Raw genomic sequence first — 25,000 nt, 5'->3', positions numbered from 1 at the left:
AAAGACTTACTTAAAGACTTACTTAAAGACTTACTTAAAGACTCATGTAAAGACTTACTTAAAGACTTACTGTATGTAAAGACTTACTTAAAGACTCATGTAAAGATTTATTTAAAGACTTACTTAAAGACTTACTGTATGTAAAGACTTACTTAAAGACTTACTAAAAGACATACTGTATGTAAAGACTCATGTAAAGATTTACTTAAAGACTTACTTAAAGACTTACTGTATGTAAAGACTTACTTAAAGACTTACTAAAAGACATACTGTATGTAAAGACTTACTTAAAGACTCATGTAAAGACTTACTTAAAGACTTACTTAAAGACTTACTTAAAGACTCATGTAAAGACTTACTTAAAGACGCATGTAAAGACTTACTTAAAGACTTACTAAAAGACATACTGTAAGTAAAGACTTAAAGATTCATGTAAAGACTTACTTAAAGACTTTCTTAAAGACTTACTGTATGTAAAGACTTACTTAAAGACTCATTTAAAGACTTAAATACTTACTAAAAGACTTACGTAAAGACTTATGTAAAGACTTACAAAAAACGTATGTGAAGACTTACTTAAAGATTATGTAAAGAATTACTTAAAAGACTTGTTTAAAGACTTACTGCATGTAAAGACTTACTTAAAGACTTACTGTAAGTAAAGACTTACTTAAAGACTTACGTAAAGACTTACATAAAGACTTATGTAAACACTTACGTAAAGACTTAAAGACTTACTTAAATACTTACTTAAAGACTTACTTAAAGACTTACTTAAAGACTTACTTAAAGACTTACTGTATGTAAAGACGTACTTAAAGACTCATGTAAAGACTTAAATACTTACTAAAAGACTTACGTAAAGACTTACTAAAAGACTTACGTAAAGACTTATGTAAAGACTTATGTAAAGACTTACAAAAAAACGTATGTAAAGAATTACTTAAAGAGTATGTAAAGAATTACTTAAAATACTTATTTAAAGACTTACTGTAAGTAAAGACTTACTTAAAGACTTACTGTAAGTAAAGACTTACTTAAAGACTTACGTAAAGACTTACATAAACACTTACGTAAAGACTTAAAGACTTACTTAAATACTTACTTAAAGACTTACATAAAGACTTAAAGACTTACTTAAAGACTTACTTAAAGACTTACTTAAAGACATACTGTATGTAAAGACTTACTTAAAGACTCATGTAAAGACTTACTTAAAGACTTACTTAAAGACTTACTGTATGTAAAGACTTACTTAAAGACTTACTAAAAGACATACTGTATGTAAAGACTTACTTAATGACTCATGTAAAGACTTACTTAAAGACTTACTGTATGTAAAGACTTACTTAAAGACTCATGTAAAGACTTAAATACTTACTAAAAGACTTACGTAAAGACTTACTAAAAGACTTACGTAAAGACTTATGTAAAGACTTATGTAAAGACTTACGTAAAGACTTACTTAAAGACCTACATAAAGACTTATGTAAAGACTTACATAAAGACTGATGTAAAGACTTACTTAAAGACTGATGTAAAGACTTACTTAAAGACTTACGTAAAGACTTACGTAAAGACTTACTTAAAGACTTAAATACTTACTAAAATACTTATGTAAAGACGTACTAAAATACTTATGTAAAGACTTATGTAAAGACTTACGTAAAGACTGATGTAAAGACTTACTTAAAGACTTATGTAAAGACTTCAATACTTACGTAAAGACTTACGTAACGACTTACTTAAAGACGTATGTAAAGACTTAAATACTTACTAAAATACTTATGTAAAGACGTACTAAAATACTTATGTAAAGACTTATGTAAAGACTTACGTAAAGACTTACGTAAAGACTGATGTAAAGACTTACTTAAAGACTTATGTAAAGACTTCAATACTTACGTAAAGACTTAAGTAAAGACTTATGTAAAGACTTATGTAAAGACTTACGTAAAGACTTACGTAAAGACTGATGTAAAGACTTACTTAAAGACTTATGTAAAGACTTCAATACTTACGTAAAGACTTAAGTAAAGACTTATGTAAAGACTTATGTAAAGACTTACGTAAAGACTTACGTAAAGACTGATGTAAAGACTTACTTAAAGACTTATGTAAAGACTTCAATACTTACGTAAAGACTTAATTAAAGACTTATGTAAAGACTTAGGTAGTGAATTACATAAATAATTACGTAAATACTTATGAAGAAGTAATTTTCTAAGTCTTTAAGTAAGTCTTTATGTCAGTCTTTACGTAAGTCTTTACCGAAGTCCATCCATCCATTTTCTACCGCTTGTCCTTTTTGGGGTCGCAGGAGGTGGCTGGGGGGGCTGGGGGGCGGAGCCTCTCAGCTGCATTCGGGCGGAAGGCGGGGTACACCCTGGACAATTCGCCACCTCATCACAGGGCCTTCTTCACCTAAGTCTTTACATACGTATTTTTGTAAGTCTTTAAGTAAATCTTTCTGTAATTCTGTACGTAATTCACGATAAACCGCGCTGAAACGTGTTTGACGACGCTGCTAAACTCACGGATTGTCGATGCAGCTCATTTTATTGCCGAAGCTAGTTGCTAACATGAAAACAAGAGACATTAACGTCCCGATCGGAACACATTGCTGTCCGAGCAACTACGATATGAATTATGTACACGGAATCTACAAGCTGTGCAAGCATCGATAACCGACAATAACGATGATATAAAAATGCTACATCCCTAATGCAATGTTCGATTTTTTTACAGAGGCGCTTGTCAAGCTTAGAAGGGGGAGGAGCATCCATGAAGTCTTTAAACGAGTAATGCTAGCATTACGTAATATTTCTTAATATGGTTACTTTCTCATGCTTACTTTATGCACAGCATGTCGGGTAAATTAATCCTCAACGCAATGTAGCATCCCAGCTAGCCACCTGTGGCTAATAGGCTGTTTCTAACAAGTACATTATCACTGGAGGATGAGGCCTAGCTAAACATGCTACACAACAGGTGGGCAGAAGAATACACTAAGGCAGTGGTCCCCAACATTTTTTTACTTGCTTGAAAATGTGTCCCACGGACCGGGGGGGGGGGGTAGTATTTTTTTTTTTTTTTTTTTTTTTTTTTTTTTTTTTTCCCCCGTCATAAAGAAATACAATCATGTGTGCTAACGGACTGTATCCCTGCAGACTGTATTGATGTATATTTATATAAAATGTATATATTGTGTTTTTTATGTTGATTTAATAAAAAATAAAAAATAAAAATATAATTTTTATTTTATTTTTTATTTTTATTTTTTATTTTTTGTGCGGCCGCAGTCCGGTACCAATCGGTCCACGGACCGGTACCGGGCCGCGGCCCGGTGGTTGGGGACCACTGCACTAAGGCATGCCAACCGCTGAAGCTGTTCAAAAAAATTTAGATTTTCAAATGAATCGCAATTCTTATTTGTAACGAATATTAATTGATCAAAAAGAAAAAGAAAAAAAAAAAATTAAAGAAAATAATTTTAAAAAATGTAAAAATTAAAATATATATATATCCTCTTTATTAAATTTGTGGGTAGAATTTTATCAAACAAAAATAGGTTTATCTTAAGTAATATAGAAATGTATAAGAGCTGTTTATTTATGTTATGGAGGAATGGAGTTAATCATAGAACTGCCATCCAATGTTATTAAAAAAAACAACATTGCTTTTGAATCGAGAATCGATTCTGAATCGATTCGTTACCCTTAAGAATCGAATCAAATTGTTTGGTGCCCAAAGATTCACACTCCTACTAACCGCTAAGCTAGAGCTCTCCAGTGTAAACAGGGGTGGGTGGATCAATATGAACGGTACCAAGTAAAGTATCAATATACGGTTGATACCACAATCGATATCTTACCCCCAAAAACATGTTTTGGTTGTTTTTTACAAACTTAGAAAATATGTTAGGAGCACTTTAAGAGCAAAAAGAAAAGGGTTTAAACAGAGCCAGAGACAGTGAAAGTAATCAGGTAGATTCTCCTAAATATCAGTGACGGAGCAGGAAGGTGCTAGGAATATGTCAAATGTCGTTCAATAATGAACATTTTAGGTGTGCTTCTTCATGTAAAAATAGGGCCCCACTTGTGATCTGCGGGTGGGGGGAACCTGCACGGACAAGTGTGAAGGCATCCCACAACACTTCCAGCTCTCTCGGCCCCCCACACGTCATTAATGCACAACAGCGGCTGCAGGGCTCCAACATCTTGGATGCTGGCAGCAGATGGGAGGAGTGTTTCTACAACACAACTTTTACAAGGAGTTCATCAAAAGTTCACATTTTGGCTGAGCAGCAGGTGACCGCTCTTTACTTAATTATTGACGTAAGTCTTTACGTAAGTATTTACGTAAGTCTTCACATCATTATTTTCTTACGTCTTTACGTAAGTCTTTACATAATTCTTTACTTAATTATTTACATAAGTCTTTACGTACATACTTACATAATTCTTTACTTAATTATTTACATAAGTCTTTACGTAGATCTTTACGTAAGTCTTTACGTAATTCTTTAGGTACATCTTTACGTAAGTCTTTATGTAAGTCTTTACGGAAGTCTTTACATAATTATTTACTTAATTATTTACATAAGTCTTTACACAAGTCTTTACGCAAATCTTTACGGAAGTATTTACATAAGTCTTTACGCAAGTATTTACGTAAGTATTTACATAAGTCTTTATGTAAGTCTTTACATCATTCTTTACTTATTTACATAAGTCTTTACGTAATTTTTTACATACTTTACGTAAGTCTTTGCATAATTATTTACTTATTTACATAAGTCTACATAATTCTTTACGTATGTCTTTATGTACGTCTTTACGTAAGTCTTTACATAAGTCTTTACATCATTTTTTACTTAATCATTTAAATAAGTCTTTACATAAGTCTTTACATAAGTCTTTACGTAAGTCTTTACATAATTATTTACTTAATTATTTACATAAGTCTTTATGTAAGTCTTTACGTAAGTCTTTACATAATTATTTACGTAGGTCTTTATGTACGTCTTTACGTAAGTCTTTACGCAAGTCTTTACATAAGTCTTTACGTAAGTCTTTACATAATTTTTTACTTAATTATTTACATAAGTCTTTACGTAAGTCTTTACATAATTGTTTACTTAATCATTTACATAAGTCTTTACGTACGTCTTTACGTACGTCTTTACGTAAGCCTTTACATAATTATTTACTTAATTATTTCCATAAGTCTTTATGTAAGTCTTTACGTAAGTATTTACAGAAGTCTTTACGTAAGTATTTACAGAAGTCTTGAAGTAAGTCTTTACATAAGTATTTGCTTAATTATTTAAATAAGTCTTTACATAAGTCTTTACATAAGTATTTACGTAAGTATTTACATGATTCTTTACGTAAGTCTTTACCAAAGTCTTTGCATAATTCTTTACCGAAGTCTTTATGTAATTATTTACGTAATTATTTACGCAAGTTTTTTCGTAAATCTTTTCATAAGTCTTTACATAACTCTTTAAATAAGTATTTAAGTATTTACATGAGTCTTTATGTACGTCTTTAAGTGAGTCTTTACGTAAGTATTTAAGTAAGTCTTTACTCTTTACATAGGTCTTTACATAAGTCTTTTTGTAAGTCTACGTAAGTCTTTGCGTAAATCTTTATGTAAGTATTTACATAAGTCTCTACCTAAGTCTTTACGTAAGTCTTTTTGTAAGTCTTTAAGTAAGTCTGTATGTAAGTCTGTATGTAAGTCTGTATGTAAGTCTGTATGTAAGTCTGTATGTAAGTCTGTATGTAAGTCCGTGCGTAATTCTTTACATACGTCTTTACGTAAGTCTTTACATAAGTCTTTACCTAAGTCTTTGCTTCATACTTTACCTAAGTCTTTTTGTAAGTCTTTAAGTAAAGTTTTTATGTAAGTCCGTCCGTAATTCTTTACGTACGTCTTTACATAAGTCTTTAAGTAAGTATTTACGTAAGTCTTTACTCTTTACGTAGGTATTTTTGTAAGTCTGTACGTAATTCATTACGTATGTCTTTAAGTAAGTCTTTACGTAACTATTTACCTAAGTCTTTATGTAAGTCATTATGTAAATTTTTCAACCTATAAACGTGTGATATCCTGTCCGATGCAACACGTAAACGTGTGGTATCACATCCGATTGGACACGTAAATGTCGGACATTATGTCCGATAAAATATGTCGACATGTGATAACAAGTCCGATACAACATGTCGACATGTGATATAATGTCCGATACAACATGTGGACATGTGATATCGTGTCTGATACAACATGTCGACATGTGATATCATGTCAGATACAACATGTCGACATGTGATATCATGCCCGATACAACATGCCGACATGTGATATCATGCCCGATACAACATGCCGACATGTGATATCATGCCCGATACAACATGCCGACATGTGATATCATGTCTGATACAACATGTGATATCATGTCCGATACAACATGTCAACATGTGATATCATGTCCGATACAAGCAGTCCTGCAGCATGTTTACTTAGAACTCAGTGAACACAATGTCAGTTTTTTCTTCTATTTTAGCCAAGTCCTTTACAAAAGGCAAGCACGCTAGGCTATGGGCTACTAGGAGCTAGCTGCTACGAAACAGCTAAGCACACACTAGCACGCAAGCTAGTCGTACGAAATAATCGTTTAACAATATTGCTGCACATTTGTCGATATAAACAAGTACCAAATACTTATAAATACATATTACTTACACATACTTAGTCTCCAAGGCAGAAGCGTATTAGAAAGTATCCAGTAACAAACGTGTCCGCATCATTCAACTTACTGTGTCATGGCCTTATCTTCATGAACTGCTAGCAAGTTAAAACAAAGCCCACCAACTCTGTCATCTGGCATATCAGCAGCAGTATCGCTCTCACCCCCTCACTTGCGCCAACAGACGCACTCAGACTCAGCCAGCGGTGTGTTTACGGCCACACAAAAAGTGGGACAACTCCAACACCACACGTCAAGTGCCAGTGCCAGGTCGTTACACCATGATGCGGCTCACACGCCGACAATCCAGGTCATTAACACCGTGGGTGTGGCGGTTTTGGGAGTTTAATACCTCTTTTTTACGGCGACACAAACAAGTGGTGTACACCCACGCTCCTCAATCCGGTGTGTGCGTGTTCTACCGTCATTTATTTGTCATATTATTTTGTTATTTTGCAGAAATTGATATACAAACTGTAATGTTATGTTTTAGGAATGTACACTTTAATCCATGCTTACATCTCATTGTGCAACATGTGAATGTTTTGAGGCAGTGTGGCCATTTGTAGCCCACAGCTCATTTTTTTTAACATTCCAGCACATCCTTTAAAAAATGTTTTAAAAAAATAGATACACAAAAAGTGGAATACAAGAGCAAACGGATGAAATGTAATGGAAAAAATTGCAATTTTTGACTCAAATAAAAACTGTCATGGCTCAAAATATAATAATGTATCAAAATCAATGTTGTTACAAATTATTGGTCTATAGAAGGTTCCGTTTTACTTCACATCGAATATTCCACTTTGACATATTTTTGAGGGAAATATTGTATATTTTTGTGTGTTTACCATGTAGAAACATTTTTGAAAAAGAAAAAAGACATAAAACAAATACTAATTTTTGTTTTACTTATAATCAACGGGTAAATCTGAAGTTAATCTAGAGACTTGCACGTTGAAAGTAAAAAAAATAAAAATAAATTTAAAAAAATTAAATATATATATATATATATATATATATATATATATATATATATACACAAATTATTTTAAACAATTTTATGATGGGCTTTTGGATACCGAAAATGTTTTGTTGGAGTTAAAAAAAATAAAATAAAATAAAAGCCATTGCTGAAAAATAATAATGAATCAAAATCAATGCTGGGAATTTTTGGCACATTTTATATTTGGTTTGTATTTGCCATAAAATAAAATTTTTGGCAAAACGGTCGTAAAAAATGAAAAAAAAAACTTGGAAATAAAAACTGAAAAAGTTGATCTTAAGATTTAAGCGTTGAAAAAAATAAAAAATAAAATAAATTAATACATGGGAGCAAACTTCAAAAAGAGCCCTAAAGGTTTGAAAAAAAAAAAAAAAAAAATTAAAAATTAAAAAAATCTGAAAGGGGTACACATAATATATCGATTCGATTCCTGGGGATTACGATTTGATTCAGAATCAATTTTCGATTCAAAACGATTCCCAATTCAAAATCAATACTTTTCAATAACATTGGGTGCCAGTTCAATGATGAACTAAATTCCTCCATAAAATAGATAAATAGCTCTAATAAATGTCTATATTACTAAAATATATATATATATATATATATATATATATATATATATATATATATATATATATATATATATATATATATATATATATATAAATTGGGTCAGGAAAACACAGAGGCTTTTTCATCCCTACAAGCCTGTTTTGCAGATTTCCCTGCTCTTCACCTTCCCTGAAAGAGCAGTAAAACTTGCGAAATAGGCTTGTAGGGATGAAATAGCCTCTGTGATTTCCTGACCCATATATATATATATATATATATATATATATATATATATATATATATATATATATATATATATATATATATATATATATATATATATATATATATATATATATATATTTTTTTTTTTTTTTTTTTTTTTTAAACAGATGTTCGATTTTTTTTTTACTAATCAAGAATCGTTACAAATTAATTCCAAAAAAATTTTTGACACCCCAACTTTGTATGATTTTGTAAAGTATATAAATAAAATTAAATTGATTTTTTTTTTTCAAGAATCGTTACCAATAAGAATCGCAATACAATCGAAAATCAGAAAACAAAACATTTTTTTAAAAATATTTGCTAGTATTTACATAAATGCATGAAATGTGTGCTATTGAATACTACACACAATTTTTGCAACAAAATAAAAATATTTTTTTTGGCCTCTGTAACATTACACACGGTTTGAACAGTCACACTGTGTTTGGATATTCAATCTAGGGATTATTTGGCGCACCACTTCCCAGATTTTGAAAATCACAGACATGCTGACACTATACTATATATCGATGGATCACTCCTACTTTACATTAACGCTCTAGCCGTAAGCTTCAGTGCGTGTGTAGCATGCTTAGCCGTTTATTTTCCTCTAGTCCTCCAGTGATCATGGTACATGGAGGAAATCAAAGACGTGTTCCAAGGGTTTATAAACAATAAAAACGACAAAATATTGTAGTATCAACCATATACGGCACTTGTATTTGGTCAGTGTTCGTAGCTTCAACTTTAACTTTTGTTTTTAAGCCAAAATGCGTCCGTTCTACCATTTTCTATCCCCACACTGTTTCTGCTTGTAAGTGTGCCTGTTCGACATAAGGTCCGGGGAAAAAAATAAAATAAGTACCGGTATTTTTTTTCCAGAAGCAGTATAGTAGCGTTTTTAATTCATTAGTATACCGTACAACCCTGTGGTCCGAGCTGGACGGTGTGCCCCGGACCCACCCCGACCCCGACCTTCCTGGGTGTAGTGAAGCAAGTTAAGCTAGTCCTCTTCCTGCAGGGATGATACTTGTGAGAAATGACTTCATTTGTCGCCGTGGAGGCGAAGATTAGTGATTTAGAAGTAGCTAAAACACCGCCGGCTGCGGATGGACGTTAGCCGTGTTCAACTTTAGCGTTTGTTTTTAAGCCAAAATGCGTCCGTTCTATCCTTTTCTATCTCCACGTTGTTTCTGCTTGTAAGTGTGCCTGTTCGACATAAGGTCCGGGGGAAAAAAAGTACCGGTATTTTTTTTCCAGAAGCAGTATGGTAGCGTTTTTGATTCATTAGCATATTTTACAACCCAGCGGTCCGAGCTGGACGGTGTGCCCCGGACCCACCCCGACCCTCCTGGGTGTAGTGAAGCAAGTTAAGCTAGTCCTCGTCCTGCAGGGATGATACTTGTGAGAAATGACTGTATTTGTCGCAGTGGAGGCGAGGATTAGTGATTAAGAAGTAGCTAAAACACCGCCGGCTGCGGATGGACGTTAGCCGCGTTCAACTTTAGCGTTTGTTTTTAAGCCAAAATGCGTCCGTTCTATCCTTTTCTATCTCCACGTTGTTTCTGCTTGTAAGTGTGCCTGTTCGACATAAGGTCCGGGGGAAAAAAAAGTACCGGTATTTTTTTTCCAGAAGCAGTATGGTAGCGTTTTTAATTCATTAGTATACCGTACAACCCTGCGGTCCGAGCTGGACGGTGTGCCCCGGACCCACCCCGACCCCGACCTTCCTGGGTGTAGTGAAGCAAGTTAAGCTAGTCCTCGTCCTGCAGGGATGATACTTGTGAGAAATGACTTCATTTGTCGCCGTGGAGGCGAGGATTAGTGATTTGGAAGAGGCTAAAACACCGCCGGCTGCGGATGGACGTTAGCCGTGTTCAACTTTAGCGTTTTTTTTTAAACCAAAATGAGTCCGTTCTATCCTTTTCTATTTCCACACTGTTTCTGCTTGTAAGTGTGCCTGTTCGACATAAGGTCGGGGGGAAAAAAAGTACCGGTATTTTTTTTCCAGAAGCAGTATGGTAGCGTTTTTGATTCATTATCATATCGTACAACCCTGCTGTCCGAGCTGGACGGTGTGCCCCGGACCCACCCCGACCCCGACCTTCCTGGGTGTAGTGAAGCAAGTTAAGCTAGTCCTCGTCCTGCAGGGATGATACTTGTGAGAAATTACTGTATTTGTCGCCGTGGAGGCGAGGATTAGTGATTAAGAAGTAGCTAAAACACCGCCGGCTGCGGATGGACGTTAGCCGCGTTCAACTTTAGCGTTTGATTTTAAGCCAAAATGCGTCCATTCTATCCTTTTCTATCTCCACACTGTTTCTGCTTTTAAGTGTGCCTGTTCGACATAAGGTCGGGGGGAAAAAAAGTACCGGTATTTTTTTTCCAGAAGCAGTACGGTAGCGTTTTTGATTCATTATCATATCGTACAACCCTGCTGTCCGAGCTGGACGGTGTGCCCCGGACCCACCCCGACCCCGACCTTCCTGGGTGTAGTGAAGCAAGTTTAGCTAGTCCTCGTCCTGCAGGGATGATACTTGTGAGAAATGACTTCATTTGTCGCCGTGGAGGCGAAGATTAGTGATTTAGAAGTAGCTAAAACACCGCCGGCTGCGGATGGACGTTAGCCGCGTTCAACTTTAGCGTTTGTTTTTAAGCCAAAATGCGTCCGTTCTACCCTTTTCTATCTCCACGTTGTTTCTGCTTGTATGTGTGCCTGTTCGACATAAGGTCGGGGGGAAAAAAAGTACCGGTATTTTTTTTCCAGAAGCAGTATGGTAGCGTTTTTGATTCATTATCATATCGTACAACCCTGCTGTCCGAGCTGGACGGTGTGCCCCGGACCCACCCCGACCCCGACCTTCCTGGGTGTAGTGAAGCAAGTTAAGCTAGTCCTCGCCCCGCAGGGATGATACTTGTGAGAAATGACTTCATTTGTCGCCGTGGAGGCGAAGATTAGTGATTAAGAAGTAGCTAAAACACCGCCGGCTGTGGATGGACGTTAGCCGCGTTCAACTTTAGCGTTTGTTTTTAAGCCAAAATGCGTCCGTTCTACCCTTTTCTATCTCCACATTGTTTCTGCTTGTAAGTGTGCCTGTTCGACATAAGGTCCGAGGGAAAAAAAGTACCGGTATTTTTTTTCCAGAAGCAGTATGGTAGCGTTTTTGACTCATTAGCATATTGTACAACCCTGCGGTCCGAGCTGGACGGTGTGCCCCGGACCCACCCCGACCCCGACCTTCCTGGGTGTAGTGAAGCAAGTTAAGCTAGTCCTCGTCCTGCAGGGATGATACTTGTGAGAAATGACTTCATTTGTCGCCGTGGAGGCGAAGATTAGTGATTTAGAAGTAGCTAAAACACCGCCGGCTGCGGATGGACGTTAGCCGCGTTCAACTTTAGCGTTTGTTTTTAAGCCAAAATGCGTCCGTTCTACCCTTTTCTATCTCCACGTTGTTTCTGCTTGTATGTGTGCCTGTTCGACATAAGGTCGGGGGGAAAAAAAGTACCGGTATTTTTTTTCCAGAAGCAGTATGGTAGCGTTTTTGATTCATTAGCATATTGTACAACCCTGCGGTCCGAGCTGGACGGTGTGCCCCGGACCCACCCCGACCCTCCTGGGTGTAGTGAAGCAAGTTAAGCTAGTCCTCGTCCTGCAGGGATGATACTTGTGAGAAATGACTGTATTTGTCGCAGTGGAGGCGAGGATTAGTGATTAAGAAGTAGCTAAAACACCGCCGGCTGCGGATGGACGTTAGCCGCGTTCAACTTTAGCGTTTGTTTTTAAGCCAAAATGCGTCCGTTCTATCCTTTTCTATCTCCACGTTGTTTCTGCTTGTAAGTGTGCCTGTTCGACATAAGGTCCGGGGGAAAAAAAAGTACCGGTATTTTTTTTCCAGAAGCAGTATGGTAGCGTTTTTAATTCATTAGTATACCGTACAACCCTGCGGTCCGAGCTGGACGGTGTGCCCCGGACCCACCCCGACCCCGACCTTCCTGGGTGTAGTGAAGCAAGTTAAGCTAGTCCTCGTCCTGCAGGGATGATACTTGTGAGAAATGACTTCATTTGTCGCCGTGGAGGCGAGGATTAGTGATTTGGAAGAGGCTAAAACACCGCCGGCTGCGGATGGACGTTAGCCGTGTTCAACTTTAGCGTTTTTTTTTAAACCAAAATGAGTCCGTTCTATCCTTTTCTATTTCCACACTGTTTCTGCTTGTAAGTGTGCCTGTTCGACATAAGGTCGGGGGGAAAAAAAGTACCGGTATTTTTTTTCCAGAAGCAGTATGGTAGCGTTTTTGATTCATTATCATATCGTACAACCCTGCTGTCCGAGCTGGACGGTGTGCCCCGGACCCACCCCGACCCCGACCTTCCTGGGTGTAGTGAAGCAAGTTAAGCTAGTCCTCGTCCTGCAGGGATGATACTTGTGAGAAATTACTGTATTTGTCGCCGTGGAGGCGAGGATTAGTGATTAAGAAGTAGCTAAAACACCGCCGGCTGCGGATGGACGTTAGCCGCGTTCAACTTTAGCGTTTGATTTTAAGCCAAAATGCGTCCATTCTATCCTTTTCTATCTCCACACTGTTTCTGCTTTTAAGTGTGCCTGTTCGACATAAGGTCGGGGGGAAAAAAAGTACCGGTATTTTTTTTCCAGAAGCAGTACGGTAGCGTTTTTGATTCATTATCATATCGTACAACCCTGCTGTCCGAGCTGGACGGTGTGCCCCGGACCCACCCCGACCCCGACCTTCCTGGGTGTAGTGAAGCAAGTTTAGCTAGTCCTCGTCCTGCAGGGATGATACTTGTGAGAAATGACTTCATTTGTCGCCGTGGAGGCGAAGATTAGTGATTTAGAAGTAGCTAAAACACCGCCGGCTGCGGATGGACGTTAGCCGCGTTCAACTTTAGCGTTTGTTTTTAAGCCAAAATGCGTCCGTTCTACCCTTTTCTATCTCCACGTTGTTTCTGCTTGTATGTGTGCCTGTTCGACATAAGGTCGGGGGGAAAAAAAGTACCGGTATTTTTTTTCCAGAAGCAGTATGGTAGCGTTTTTGATTCATTATCATATCGTACAACCCTGCTGTCCGAGCTGGACGGTGTGCCCCGGACCCACCCCGACCCCGACCTTCCTGGGTGTAGTGAAGCAAGTTAAGCTAGTCCTCGCCCCGCAGGGATGATACTTGTGAGAAATGACTTCATTTGTCGCCGTGGAGGCGAAGATTAGTGATTAAGAAGTAGCTAAAACACCGCCGGCTGTGGATGGACGTTAGCCGCGTTCAACTTTAGCGTTTGTTTTTAAGCCAAAATGCGTCCGTTCTACCCTTTTCTATCTCCACATTGTTTCTGCTTGTAAGTGTGCCTGTTCGACATAAGGTCCGAGGGAAAAAAAGTACCGGTATTTTTTTTCCAGAAGCAGTATGGTAGCGTTTTTGACTCATTAGCATATTGTACAACCCTGCGGTCCGAGCTGGACGGTGTGCCCCGGACCCACCCCGACCCCGACCTTCCTGGGTGTAGTGAAGCAAGTTAAGCTAGTCCTCGTCCTGCAGGGATGATACTTGTGAGAAATGACTTCATTTGTCGCCGTGGAGGCGAAGATTAGTGATTTAGAAGTAGCTAAAACACCGCCGGCTGCGGATGGACGTTAGCCGCGTTCAACTTTAGCGTTTGTTTTTAAGCCAAAATGCGTCCGTTCTACCCTTTTCTATCTCCACGTTGTTTCTGCTTGTATGTGTGCCTGTTCGACATAAGGTCGGGGGGAAAAAAAGTACCGGTATTTTTTTTCCAGAAGCAGTATGGTAGCGTTTTTGATTCATTAGCATATTGTACAACCCTGCGGTCCGAGCTGGACGGTGTGCCCCGGACCCACCCCGACCCTCCTGGGTGTAGTGAAGCAAGTTAAGCTAGTCCTCGTCCTGCAGGGATGATACTTGTGAGAAATGACTGTATTTGTCGCAGTGGAGGCGAGGATTAGTGATTAAGAAGTAGCTAAAACACCGCCGGCTGCGGATGGACGTTAGCCGCGTTCAACTTTAGCGTTTGTTTTTAAGCCAAAATGCGTCCGTTCTATCCTTTTCTATCTCCACGTTGTTTCTGCTTGTAAGTGTGCCTGTTCGACATAAGGTCCGGGGGAAAAAAAAGTACCGGTATTTTTTTTCCAGAAGCAGTATAGTAGCGTTTTTAATTCATTAGCATATTGTACAACCCTGCGGTCCGAGCTGGACGGTGTGCCCCGGACCCACCCCGACCCCGACCTTCCTGGGTGTAGTGAAGCAAGTTAAGCTAGTCCTCGTCCTGCAGGGATGATACTTGTGAGAAATGACTTCATTTGTCGCCGTGGAGGCGAGGATTAGTGATTTGGAAGAGGCTAAAACACCGCCGGCTGCGGATGGACGTTAGCCGTGTTCAACTTTAGCGTTTTTTTTTAAACCAAAATGAGTCCGTTCTATCCTTTTCTATTTCCACACTGTTTCTGCTTGTAAGTGTGCCTGTTCGACATAAGGTCGGGGGGAAAAAAAGTACCGGTATTTTTTTTCCAGAAGCAGTATGGTAGCGTTTTTGATTCATTATCATATCGTACAACCCTGCTGTCCGAGCTGGACGGTGTGCCCCGGACCCACCCCGACCCCGACCTTCCTGGGTGTAGTGAAGCAAGTTAAGCTAGTCCTCGTCCTGCAGGGATGATACTTGTGAGAAATTACTGTATTTGTCGCCGTGGAGGCGAGGATTAGTGATTAAGAAGTAGCTAAAACACCGCCGGCTGCGGATGGACGTTAGCCGCGTTCAACTTTAGCGTTTGATTTTAAGCCAAAATGCGTCCATTCTATCCTTTTCTATCTCCACACTGTTTCTGCTTTTAAGTGTGCCTGTTCGACATAAGGTCGGGGGGAAAAAAAGTACCGGTATTTTTTTTCCAGAAGCAGTACGGTAGCGTTTTTGATTCATTATCATATCGTACAACCCTGCTGTCCGAGCTGGACGGTGTGCCCCGGACCCACCCCGACCCCGACCTTCCTGGGTGTAGTGAAGCAAGTTTAGCTAGTCCTCGTCCTGCAGGGATGATACTTGTGAGAAATGACTTCATTTGTCGCCGTGGAGGCGAAGATTAGTGATTTAGAAGTAGCTAAAACACCGCCGGCTGCGGATGGACGTTAGCCGCGTTCAACTTTAGCGTTTGTTTTTAAGCCAAAATGCGTCCGTTCTACCCTTTTCTATCTCCACGTTGTTTCTGCTTGTATGTGTGCCTGTTCGACATAAGGTCGGGGGGAAAAAAAGTACCGGTATTTTTTTTCCAGAAGCAGTATGGTAGCGTTTTTGATTCATTATCATATCGTACAACCCTGCTGTCCGAGCTGGACGGTGTGCCCCGGACCCACCCCGACCCCGACCTTCCTGGGTGTAGTGAAGCAAGTTAAGCTAGTCCTCGCCCCGCAGGGATGATACTTGTGAGAAATGACTTCATTTGTCGCCGTGGAGGCGAAGATTAGTGATTAAGAAGTAGCTAAAACACCGCCGGCTGTGGATGGACGTTAGCCGCGTTCAACTTTAGCGTTTGTTTTTAAGCCAAAATGCGTCCGTTCTACCCTTTTCTATCTCCACATTGTTTCTGCTTGTAAGTGTGCCTGTTCGACATAAGGTCCGAGGGAAAAAAAGTACCGGTATTTTTTTTCCAGAAGCAGTATGGTAGCGTTTTTGACTCATTAGCATATTGTACAACCCTGCGGTCCGAGCTGGACGGTGTGCCCCGGACCCACCCCGACCCCGACCTTCCTGGGTGTAGTGAAGCAAGTTAAGCTAGTCCTCGTCCTGCAGGGATGATACTTGTGAGAAATGACTTCATTTGTCGCCGTGGAGGCGAAGATTAGTGATTTAGAAGTAGCTAAAACACCGCCGGCTGCGGATGGACGTTAGCCGCGTTCAACTTTAGCGTTTGTTTTTAAGCCAAAATGCGTCCGTTCTACCCTTTTCTATCTCCACGTTGTTTCTGCTTGTATGTGTGCCTGTTCGACATAAGGTCGGGGGGAAAAAAAGTACCGGTATTTTTTTTCCAGAAGCAGTATGGTAGCGTTTTTGATTCATTAGCATATTGTACAACCCTGCGGTCCGAGCTGGACGGTGTGCCCCGGACCCACCCCGACCCTCCTGGGTGTAGTGAAGCAAGTTAAGCTAGTCCTCGTCCTGCAGGGATGATACTTGTGAGAAATGACTGTATTTGTCGCAGTGGAGGCGAGGATTAGTGATTAAGAAGTAGCTAAAACACCGCCGGCTGCGGATGGACGTTAGCCGCGTTCAACTTTAGCGTTTGTTTTTAAGCCAAAATGCGTCCGTTCTATCCTTTTCTATCTCCACGTTGTTTCTGCTTGTAAGTGTGCCTGTTCGACATAAGGTCCGGGGGAAAAAAAAGTACCGGTATTTTTTTTCCAGAAGCAGTATGGTAGCGTTTTTAATTCATTAGTATACCGTACAACCCTGCGGTCCGAGCTGGACGGTGTGCCCCGGACCCACCCCGACCCCGACCTTCCTGGGTGTAGTGAAGCAAGTTAAGCTAGTCCTCGTCCTGCAGGGATGATACTTGTGAGAAATGACTTCATTTGTCGCCGTGGAGGCGAGGATTAGTGATTTGGAAGAGGCTAAAACACCGCCGGCTGCGGATGGACGTTAGCCGTGTTCAACTTTAGCGTTTTTTTTTAAACCAAAATGAGTCCGTTCTATCCTTTTCTATTTCCACACTGTTTCTGCTTGTAAGTGTGCCTGTTCGACATAAGGTCGGGGGGAAAAAAAGTACCGGTATTTTTTTTCCAGAAGCAGTATGGTAGCGTTTTTGATTCATTATCATATCGTACAACCCTGCTGTCCGAGCTGGACGGTGTGCCCCGGACCCACCCCGACCCCGACCTTCCTGGGTGTAGTGAAGCAAGTTAAGCTAGTCCTCGTCCTGCAGGGATGATACTTGTGAGAAATTACTGTATTTGTCGCCGTGGAGGCGAGGATTAGTGATTAAGAAGTAGCTAAAACACCGCCGGCTGCGGATGGACGTTAGCCGCGTTCAACTTTAGCGTTTGATTTTAAGCCAAAATGCGTCCATTCTATCCTTTTCTATCTCCACACTGTTTCTGCTTTTAAGTGTGCCTGTTCGACATAAGGTCGGGGGGAAAAAAAGTACCGGTATTTTTCTTCCAGAAGCAGTACGGTAGCGTTTTTGATTCATTATCATATCGTACAACCCTGCTGTCCGAGCTGGACGGTGTGCCCCGGACCCACCCCGACCCCGACCTTCCTGGGTGTAGTGAAGCAAGTTTAGCTAGTCCTCGTCCTGCAGGGATGATACTTGTGAGAAATGACTTCATTTGTCGCCGTGGAGGCGAAGATTAGTGATTTAGAAGTAGCTAAAACACCGCCGGCTGCGGATGGACGTTAGCCGCGTTCAACTTTAGCGTTTGTTTTTAAGCCAAAATGCGTCCGTTCTACCCTTTTCTATCTCCACGTTGTTTCTGCTTGTATGTGTGCCTGTTCGACATAAGGTCGGGGGGAAAAAAAGTACCGGTATTTTTTTTCCAGAAGCAGTATGGTAGCGTTTTTGATTCATTAGCATATTGTACAACCCTGCGGTCCGAGCTGGACGGTGTGCCCCGGACCCACCCCGACCCTCCTGGGTGTAGTGAAGCAAGTTAAGCTAGTCCTCGTCCTGCAGGGATGATACTTGTGAGAAATGACTGTATTTGTCGCAGTGGAGGCGAGGATTAGTGATTAAGAAGTAGCTAAAACACCGCCGGCTGCGGATGGACGTTAGCCGCGTTCAACTTTAGCGTTTGTTTTTAAGCCAAAATGCGTCCGTTCTATCCTTTTCTATCTCCACGTTGTTTCTGCTTGTAAGTGTGCCTGTTCGACATAAGGTCCGGGGGAAAAAAAAGTACCGGTATTTTTTTTCCAGAAGCAGTATGGTAGCGTTTTTAATTCATTAGTATACCGTACAACCCTGCGGTCCGAGCTGGACGGTGTGCCCCGGACCCACCCCGACCCCGACCTTCCTGGGTGTAGTGAAGCAAGTTAAGCTAGTCCTCGCCCCGCAGGGATGATACTTGTGAGAAATGACTTCATTTGTCGCCGTGGAGGCGAGGATTAGTGATTTAGAAGTAGCTAAAACACCGCCGGCTGCGGATGGATGTTAGCCGCGTTCAACTTTAGCGTTTGTTTTTAAGCCAAAATGCGTCCGTTCTACGCTTTTCTATCTCCACATTGTTTCTGCTTGTAAGTGTGCCTGTTCGACATAAGGTCCGGGGGAAAAAAAGTACCGGTATTTTTTTTCCAGAAGCAGTATGGTAGCGTTTTTGATTCATTAGCATATTGTACAACCCAGCGGTCCGAGCTGGACGGTGTGCCCCGCCCGGACCCACCCCGACCCCGACCTTCCTGGGTGTAGTGAAGCAAGTTAAGCTAGTCCTCGTCCTGCAGGGATGATACTTGTGAGAAATGACTGTATTTGTCGCCGTGGAGGCGAGGATTAGTGATTAAGAAGTAGCTAAAACACCGCCGGCTGCGGATGGACGTTAGCCGCGTTCAACTTTAGCCTTTGTTTTTAAGCCAAAATGCGTCCGTTCTACCCTTTTCTATCTCCACGCTGTTTCTGCTTGTAAGTGTGCCTGTTCGACATAAGGCCCGGGGGAAAAAAAGTACCGGTATTTTTTTTCCAGAAGCAGTATGGTAGCGTTTTTGATTCATTAGCATATTGTACAACCCTGCGGTCCGAGCTGGACGGTGTGCCCCGCCCGGACCCACCCCGACCCCGACCTTCCTGGGTGTAGTGAAGCAAGTTTAGCTAGTCCTCGTCCTGCAGGGATGATACTTGTGAGAAATTACTGTATTTGTCGCCGTGGAGGCGAGGATTAGTGATTAAGAAGTAGCTAAAACACCGCCGGCTGCGGATGGACGTTAGCCGCGTTCAACTTTAGCGTTTGATTTTAAGCCAAAATGCGTCCATTCTATCCTTTTCTATCTCCACACTGTTTCTGCTTGTAAGTGTGCCTGTTCGACATAAGGTCGGGGGGGAAAAAAAAGTACCGTTTTTTTTTTTTTTTTTTTTTTTTTTCAGAAACAGTATGGTAGCGTTTTTGATTCATTAGCATATTGTACAACCCTGCGGTCCGAGCTGGACGGTGTGCCCCAGACCCACCCCGACCCCGACCCGCCTCCTCCTACCTGGGTGTAGTGAAGCATGTTTAGCCTCGTCCTGCAGGGATGATACTTGCAAGAAATGACTGTATTTGTGATTTAGAAGTAGGTAAAACACCGCCGGCTGCGGATGGACGTTAGCCGCGTTCAACTTTAGCGTTTGATTTTAAGCCAAAATGCGTCCGTTCTATCCTTTTCTATCTCCACGTTGTTTCTGCTTGTAAGTGTGCCTGTTCGACATAAGGTCCGGGGGGAAAAAAGTACCGTTATTTTTTTTCCAGAAGCAGTATGGTAGCGTTTTTGATTCATTAGCATATTGTACAACCCTGCGGTCCGAGCTGGACGGTGTGCCCCAGACCCACCCCGACCCCGACTCGCCTCCTCCTACCTGGGTGTAGTGAAGCATGTTTAGCCTCGTCCTGCAGGGATGATACTTGCAAGAAATGACTGTATTTGTGATTTAGAAGTAGGTAAAACACCGCCGGCTGCGGGTGGACGTTAGTCGCGAGCTCGCCAAACGGCTAACGAGAGCGAGAGCTATGATCCTGTTTCTGCTTTTAAGTGTGCCTGTTCGACATAAGGTCCGGGGGGGGGGGGGAGTACCGGTATTTTTTTTCAGAAGCAGTATGGAAGCGTTTTTGATTCATTAGTATACCGTACAACCCTGCGGTCCGATCTGGACGGTGTGCCCCGGACCCACCCCGACCCCGACCTCCCTCCTCCTACCTGTGGCATCCTCCCCAGCCCCGCTCCCCCTCCTACAGCCACTATGGGCAGTCCCGTTTGCGCCGACACAAACTCCAGCATGGGGGCCAGAGGGCCCCAGGCCGTGCGGGTGGAGCTCTCCTCCTCGTAAACCAGACCCTGCAGGGGCCGAGCGGCCAGAAGCTCACACAGCTGGGACAGCACCGTCTTAGGGCTGCTGTCGTTCACCTTGGGGAGGGAATGGTGTAAGAGAGGAGAACAAACGGGGGTGAACAAGGAGAGTTAGCGTGACGTGCGACGAGTGCGGTGATGTTGAACAATGGCTGCTCCTTCCAAGTGTGGCTGAATGAGCGGCGTTCCCCAACCTGTAGCCAGATGACGTTCGCGGAGCCCCACTGGGTGACCACGCTCTCCCCCAGGGAGCCGTACACCCGGCCGAAGCCCGGGTAGAGCGCCCGACCCCCGGGCCCGGCCGCCGCCGCCTCTGCCTGCACCGCTGCGCCGGCGTGGATGACGGCGATGTTGAAGTTCATCATTGCCCCCGCGTCGCGCTCCCGCGGGCTGGGCCGCAGCAGCAGGTTGGGGGAGGCGCCCGCCGGGCCTCGCCACTCTGCCAGGACCAATAGGAGAGAGAGCGTCGGTATGGCGACCATGGCAACCTGCCGGGGCGGCGGGGGAGGCGGATAAGTGCGGCGCGAAGAGAGGGTGCCTGGGGGACAGACCAGAAGGGATGGCGTTAGTCCGGGATGATTTTACCTCCGACAGTGGAAAAATCTATGAAACCAAAAAATTAAAAGACACGGTCGCTTTGAGGAAGACGGGTAAGCCACACCCTAACATTGTTAAACGTCACATCAGTGGTTCGCCAGAGACCACCTCAGAAAACTAGAGTCCCTCCAAGTAGCACCAAAATGACCAATATTAAAGTACAGTAGGCCTAAAGATTCACTCAGACAGAGGTTTTATCCAACCAGTACCGGACTACTCTTTTCCTACGCTTTGAATCCTGCTGCTTATAAAACGGTGCGGCTAATTTCTAAATGTTCTTCTCTGAGGACCATCAGGCAAAATCCTTTTCCAAAAATGTATATAATTTGTTATTTTTAAATTTCACACACAAGTAAATACATTGCAAGGCTGCTTGTATCGCACATGATATCATATACAAGTAAACACGCTGAAGGACTGCTTGTATCGCACATGATATCACATACAAGTAAACACCTTACAGGACTGCTGTATCGCCTATGATATCACACACAAGTAAACACCTTACAAGACTGCTTGTATCGCACATGATATTACGCACAAGTAAACAAGCTGCAGGACTGCTTGTATCACACATGATATCACACACAATTAAACCCGTTGAAAGACTGTTTGCATTGCACATAATATTACACAGAAGTAAACACGCTAAAGGACTGCTTGTATCGCACATAATATTACACACAATTAAACACGCTAAAGGACGGCTTGTATCACACATGATATCACACACAATTAAACCCGCTGCAGGACTGCTTGTATCGCACATTATGCCACACAAAAGTATACACACAACAGGACTGCTTGTATCGCACATGATATCACACACACAAGTAAACACACTGAAGGACTGCATGTATCGAACATGATATCACACACAATTAAACCCGCTGCAGGACTGCTTGTATCGCACATGATATCACAAACAAGTAAACACACTGAAGGACTGCATGTATCGAACAATTTTTAACACAAGTAAACACACTGCAGGAATGCGTGTATCGCACATGATATCATATACAAGTAAACACGCTGAAGGACTGCTTGTATTGCACATGATATCACATACAAGTAAACACCTAGCAGGACTGTTGTATCGCCTATGATATCACACACAAGTAAACACCTTACAGGACTGCTTATATTGAACATGATATCACATGCACAAGTAAACACGTTGCAGGACATCTTGTATCGCACATGATATCACACACTCAAGTAAACAAGCTGAAGGACTGCTTGTATCGCACATGATATCACACACACAAGTAAACAAGCTGAAGGACTGCTTGTATTGCACATAATATGACACAAGTAAACACGCTAATGGACTGCCTGTATTGCACATGATATCACACACAAGTAAACACTCTGCAGGGCTACTTGAATTGCACATGACATCTTACACACACACACACACACACACACACACACACACACACACACACACACACACACACACACACACACAAACACACACACTTAAACACACTGCAGGACAGATTGTAACACACATGATAACACACACAAGTAAACACACTGCAGGACTGTTTGTATCACACCTAATATCACACACACAATTAAACCCGCTGAAGGACTGTTTGTATTGCACACAATATTACACAAGAGTAAACAAGCTGCAAGACTACATGTATCGCACATTATATCACACACAAGTAAACACACTGCAGGACAACTTGAATTGCACATAATATCACACACAAATAAACTCGCTGCAGGACTGCTTGTATCGCACATGATATCACACACACATACACACAAGTAAACAAGCTGAATGACTGCTTGTATTGCACATATTATCACACAAGTAAATAGGCTAAAGGACTGCTTGTATTGCACATGATATCACATATAAGTAAACACGCTGCGGGACTGCTTGTATCGCACATGATATCACGCAAAAATAAACACGTTGCAAGACTGCTTATATCACACATGATATCACATAAAAATAAACACGCTGCAGGACTGCTTGTATCTTACATGATATCACACACAAGTAAACACTCTGCATGACTGCTTGTACCGCACATGATATCACGCACAAGTAAACACTCCGCAGGACGGCTTGTTTTCGCACATGATATCACGCACAAGTAAACACTCTGCAGGACTGCTTGTATCTTACATGATATCACACACAAGTAAACACTCTGCATGACTGCTTGTACCGCACATGATATCACGCACAAGTAAACACTCCGCAGGACTGCTTGTTTTCGCACATGATATCACGCACAAGTAAACACTCCGCAGGACTGCTTGTTTTCGCACATGATATCACACACAAGTAAACACTCCGCAGGACTGCGTGTACCGCACATGATATCACACACAAATAAACACGCTTCAGGACTGCTTGTATCTTACATGATATCACACACAAGTAAACACTCTGCATGACTGCTTGTACCGCACATGATATCCCGCACAAGTAAACACTCTGCAGGACTGCTTGTATCGCACATGATATCACACACAAGTAAACACTCTGCATGACTGCTTGTACCGCACATGATATCCCGCACAAGTAAACACTCCGCAGGACTGCTTGTTTTCGCACATGATATCACACACAAGTAAACACTCCGCAGGACTGCTTGTACCGCACATGATATCACGCACAAGTAAACACTCCGCAGGACTGCTTGTACCGCACATGATATCACACACAAGTAAACACTCTGCATGACTGCTTGTACCGCACATGATATCACACACAAGTAAACACTCTGCATGACTGCTTGTACCGCAAATGATATCACGCACAAGTAAACACTCTGCATGACTGCTTGTACCGCACATGATATCACGCACAAGTAAACACTCTGCATGACTGCTTGTACCGCACATGATATCACGCACAAGTAAACACTCCGCAGGACTGCTTGTTTTCGCACATGATATCACACACAAGTAAACACTCCGCAGGACTGCTTGTACCGCACATGATATCACACACAAATAAACACGCTTCAGGACTGCTTGTATCGCACATGATATCACACACAAGTAAACAGACTTCAGGACTGCTTGTATCACACTTGATATCACACACAAGTAAACACCCTGCAGGACTGCTTGTATCACACATCATATCACACACAAGTAAACACTCTGCAGGACTGCTTGTATCGCACATCATATCACACAAGTAAACACTCTGCAGGACAGCGTGTATCGCACATGATATCACACACAAGTAAACACTCTGCAGGACTGCTTGTATCGCACATGATATCACACACAAGTAAACACTCTGCAGGACTGCTTGTATCACACATGATATCACACACAAGTAAACACCCTGCAGGACTGCTTGTATCACACATGATATCACACACAAGTAAACACCCTGCAGGACTGCTTGTATCACACATCATATCACACACAAGTAAACACTCTGCAGGACTGCTTGTATCACACATCATATCACACACAAGTAAACACTCTGCAGGACTGCTTGTATCGCACATCATATCACACAAGTAAACACTCTGCAGGACAGCGTGTATCGCACATGATATCACACACAAGTAAACACGCTGCAGGACTGCTTGTATCGCTCATGATATTACACACAAGTAAACACTCTGCAGAACAGCTTGTATCACACATGGTATCACACACAAGTAAACACGCTGCAGGACTGTATCGCACATGATATCACACACAAACAAGTAAACAAGCTGCAGGACTGCTTGTATCGCACATGATATCACACACAAGTAAACATTCTGCAGGACTGCTTGTATCG

General features: G+C 41.7%; 1 protein-coding gene across 1 annotated transcript in view; it reads right to left on the bottom strand.

Moving 5' to 3' along the window:
• Positions 1–25,000, bottom strand: part of LOC133659790 (glutamate receptor ionotropic, NMDA 2D) — a 209,443-nt gene that overhangs the window by 183,184 nt on the left and 1,259 nt on the right. Inside the window, exons 2-3 of the mRNA XM_062062527.1 lie at positions 20,820–21,163; positions 20,476–20,682 (exon numbers count right to left, since the gene is read on the bottom strand). Of these exons, the coding sequence (XP_061918511.1) occupies positions 20,476–20,682; positions 20,820–21,163 (551 nt within the window). The remainder of the gene's footprint in view (positions 1–20,475; positions 20,683–20,819; positions 21,164–25,000) is intronic.

Source organism: Entelurus aequoreus, linkage group LG11 (assembly GCF_033978785.1).
Source record: "Entelurus aequoreus isolate RoL-2023_Sb linkage group LG11, RoL_Eaeq_v1.1, whole genome shotgun sequence".
Lineage (NCBI taxonomy): Eukaryota > Metazoa > Chordata > Actinopteri > Syngnathiformes > Syngnathidae > Entelurus > Entelurus aequoreus.
The sequence above is the reverse complement of the archived record's forward strand: the minus strand, read 5'-3'. Positions and strand labels throughout refer to the sequence as shown.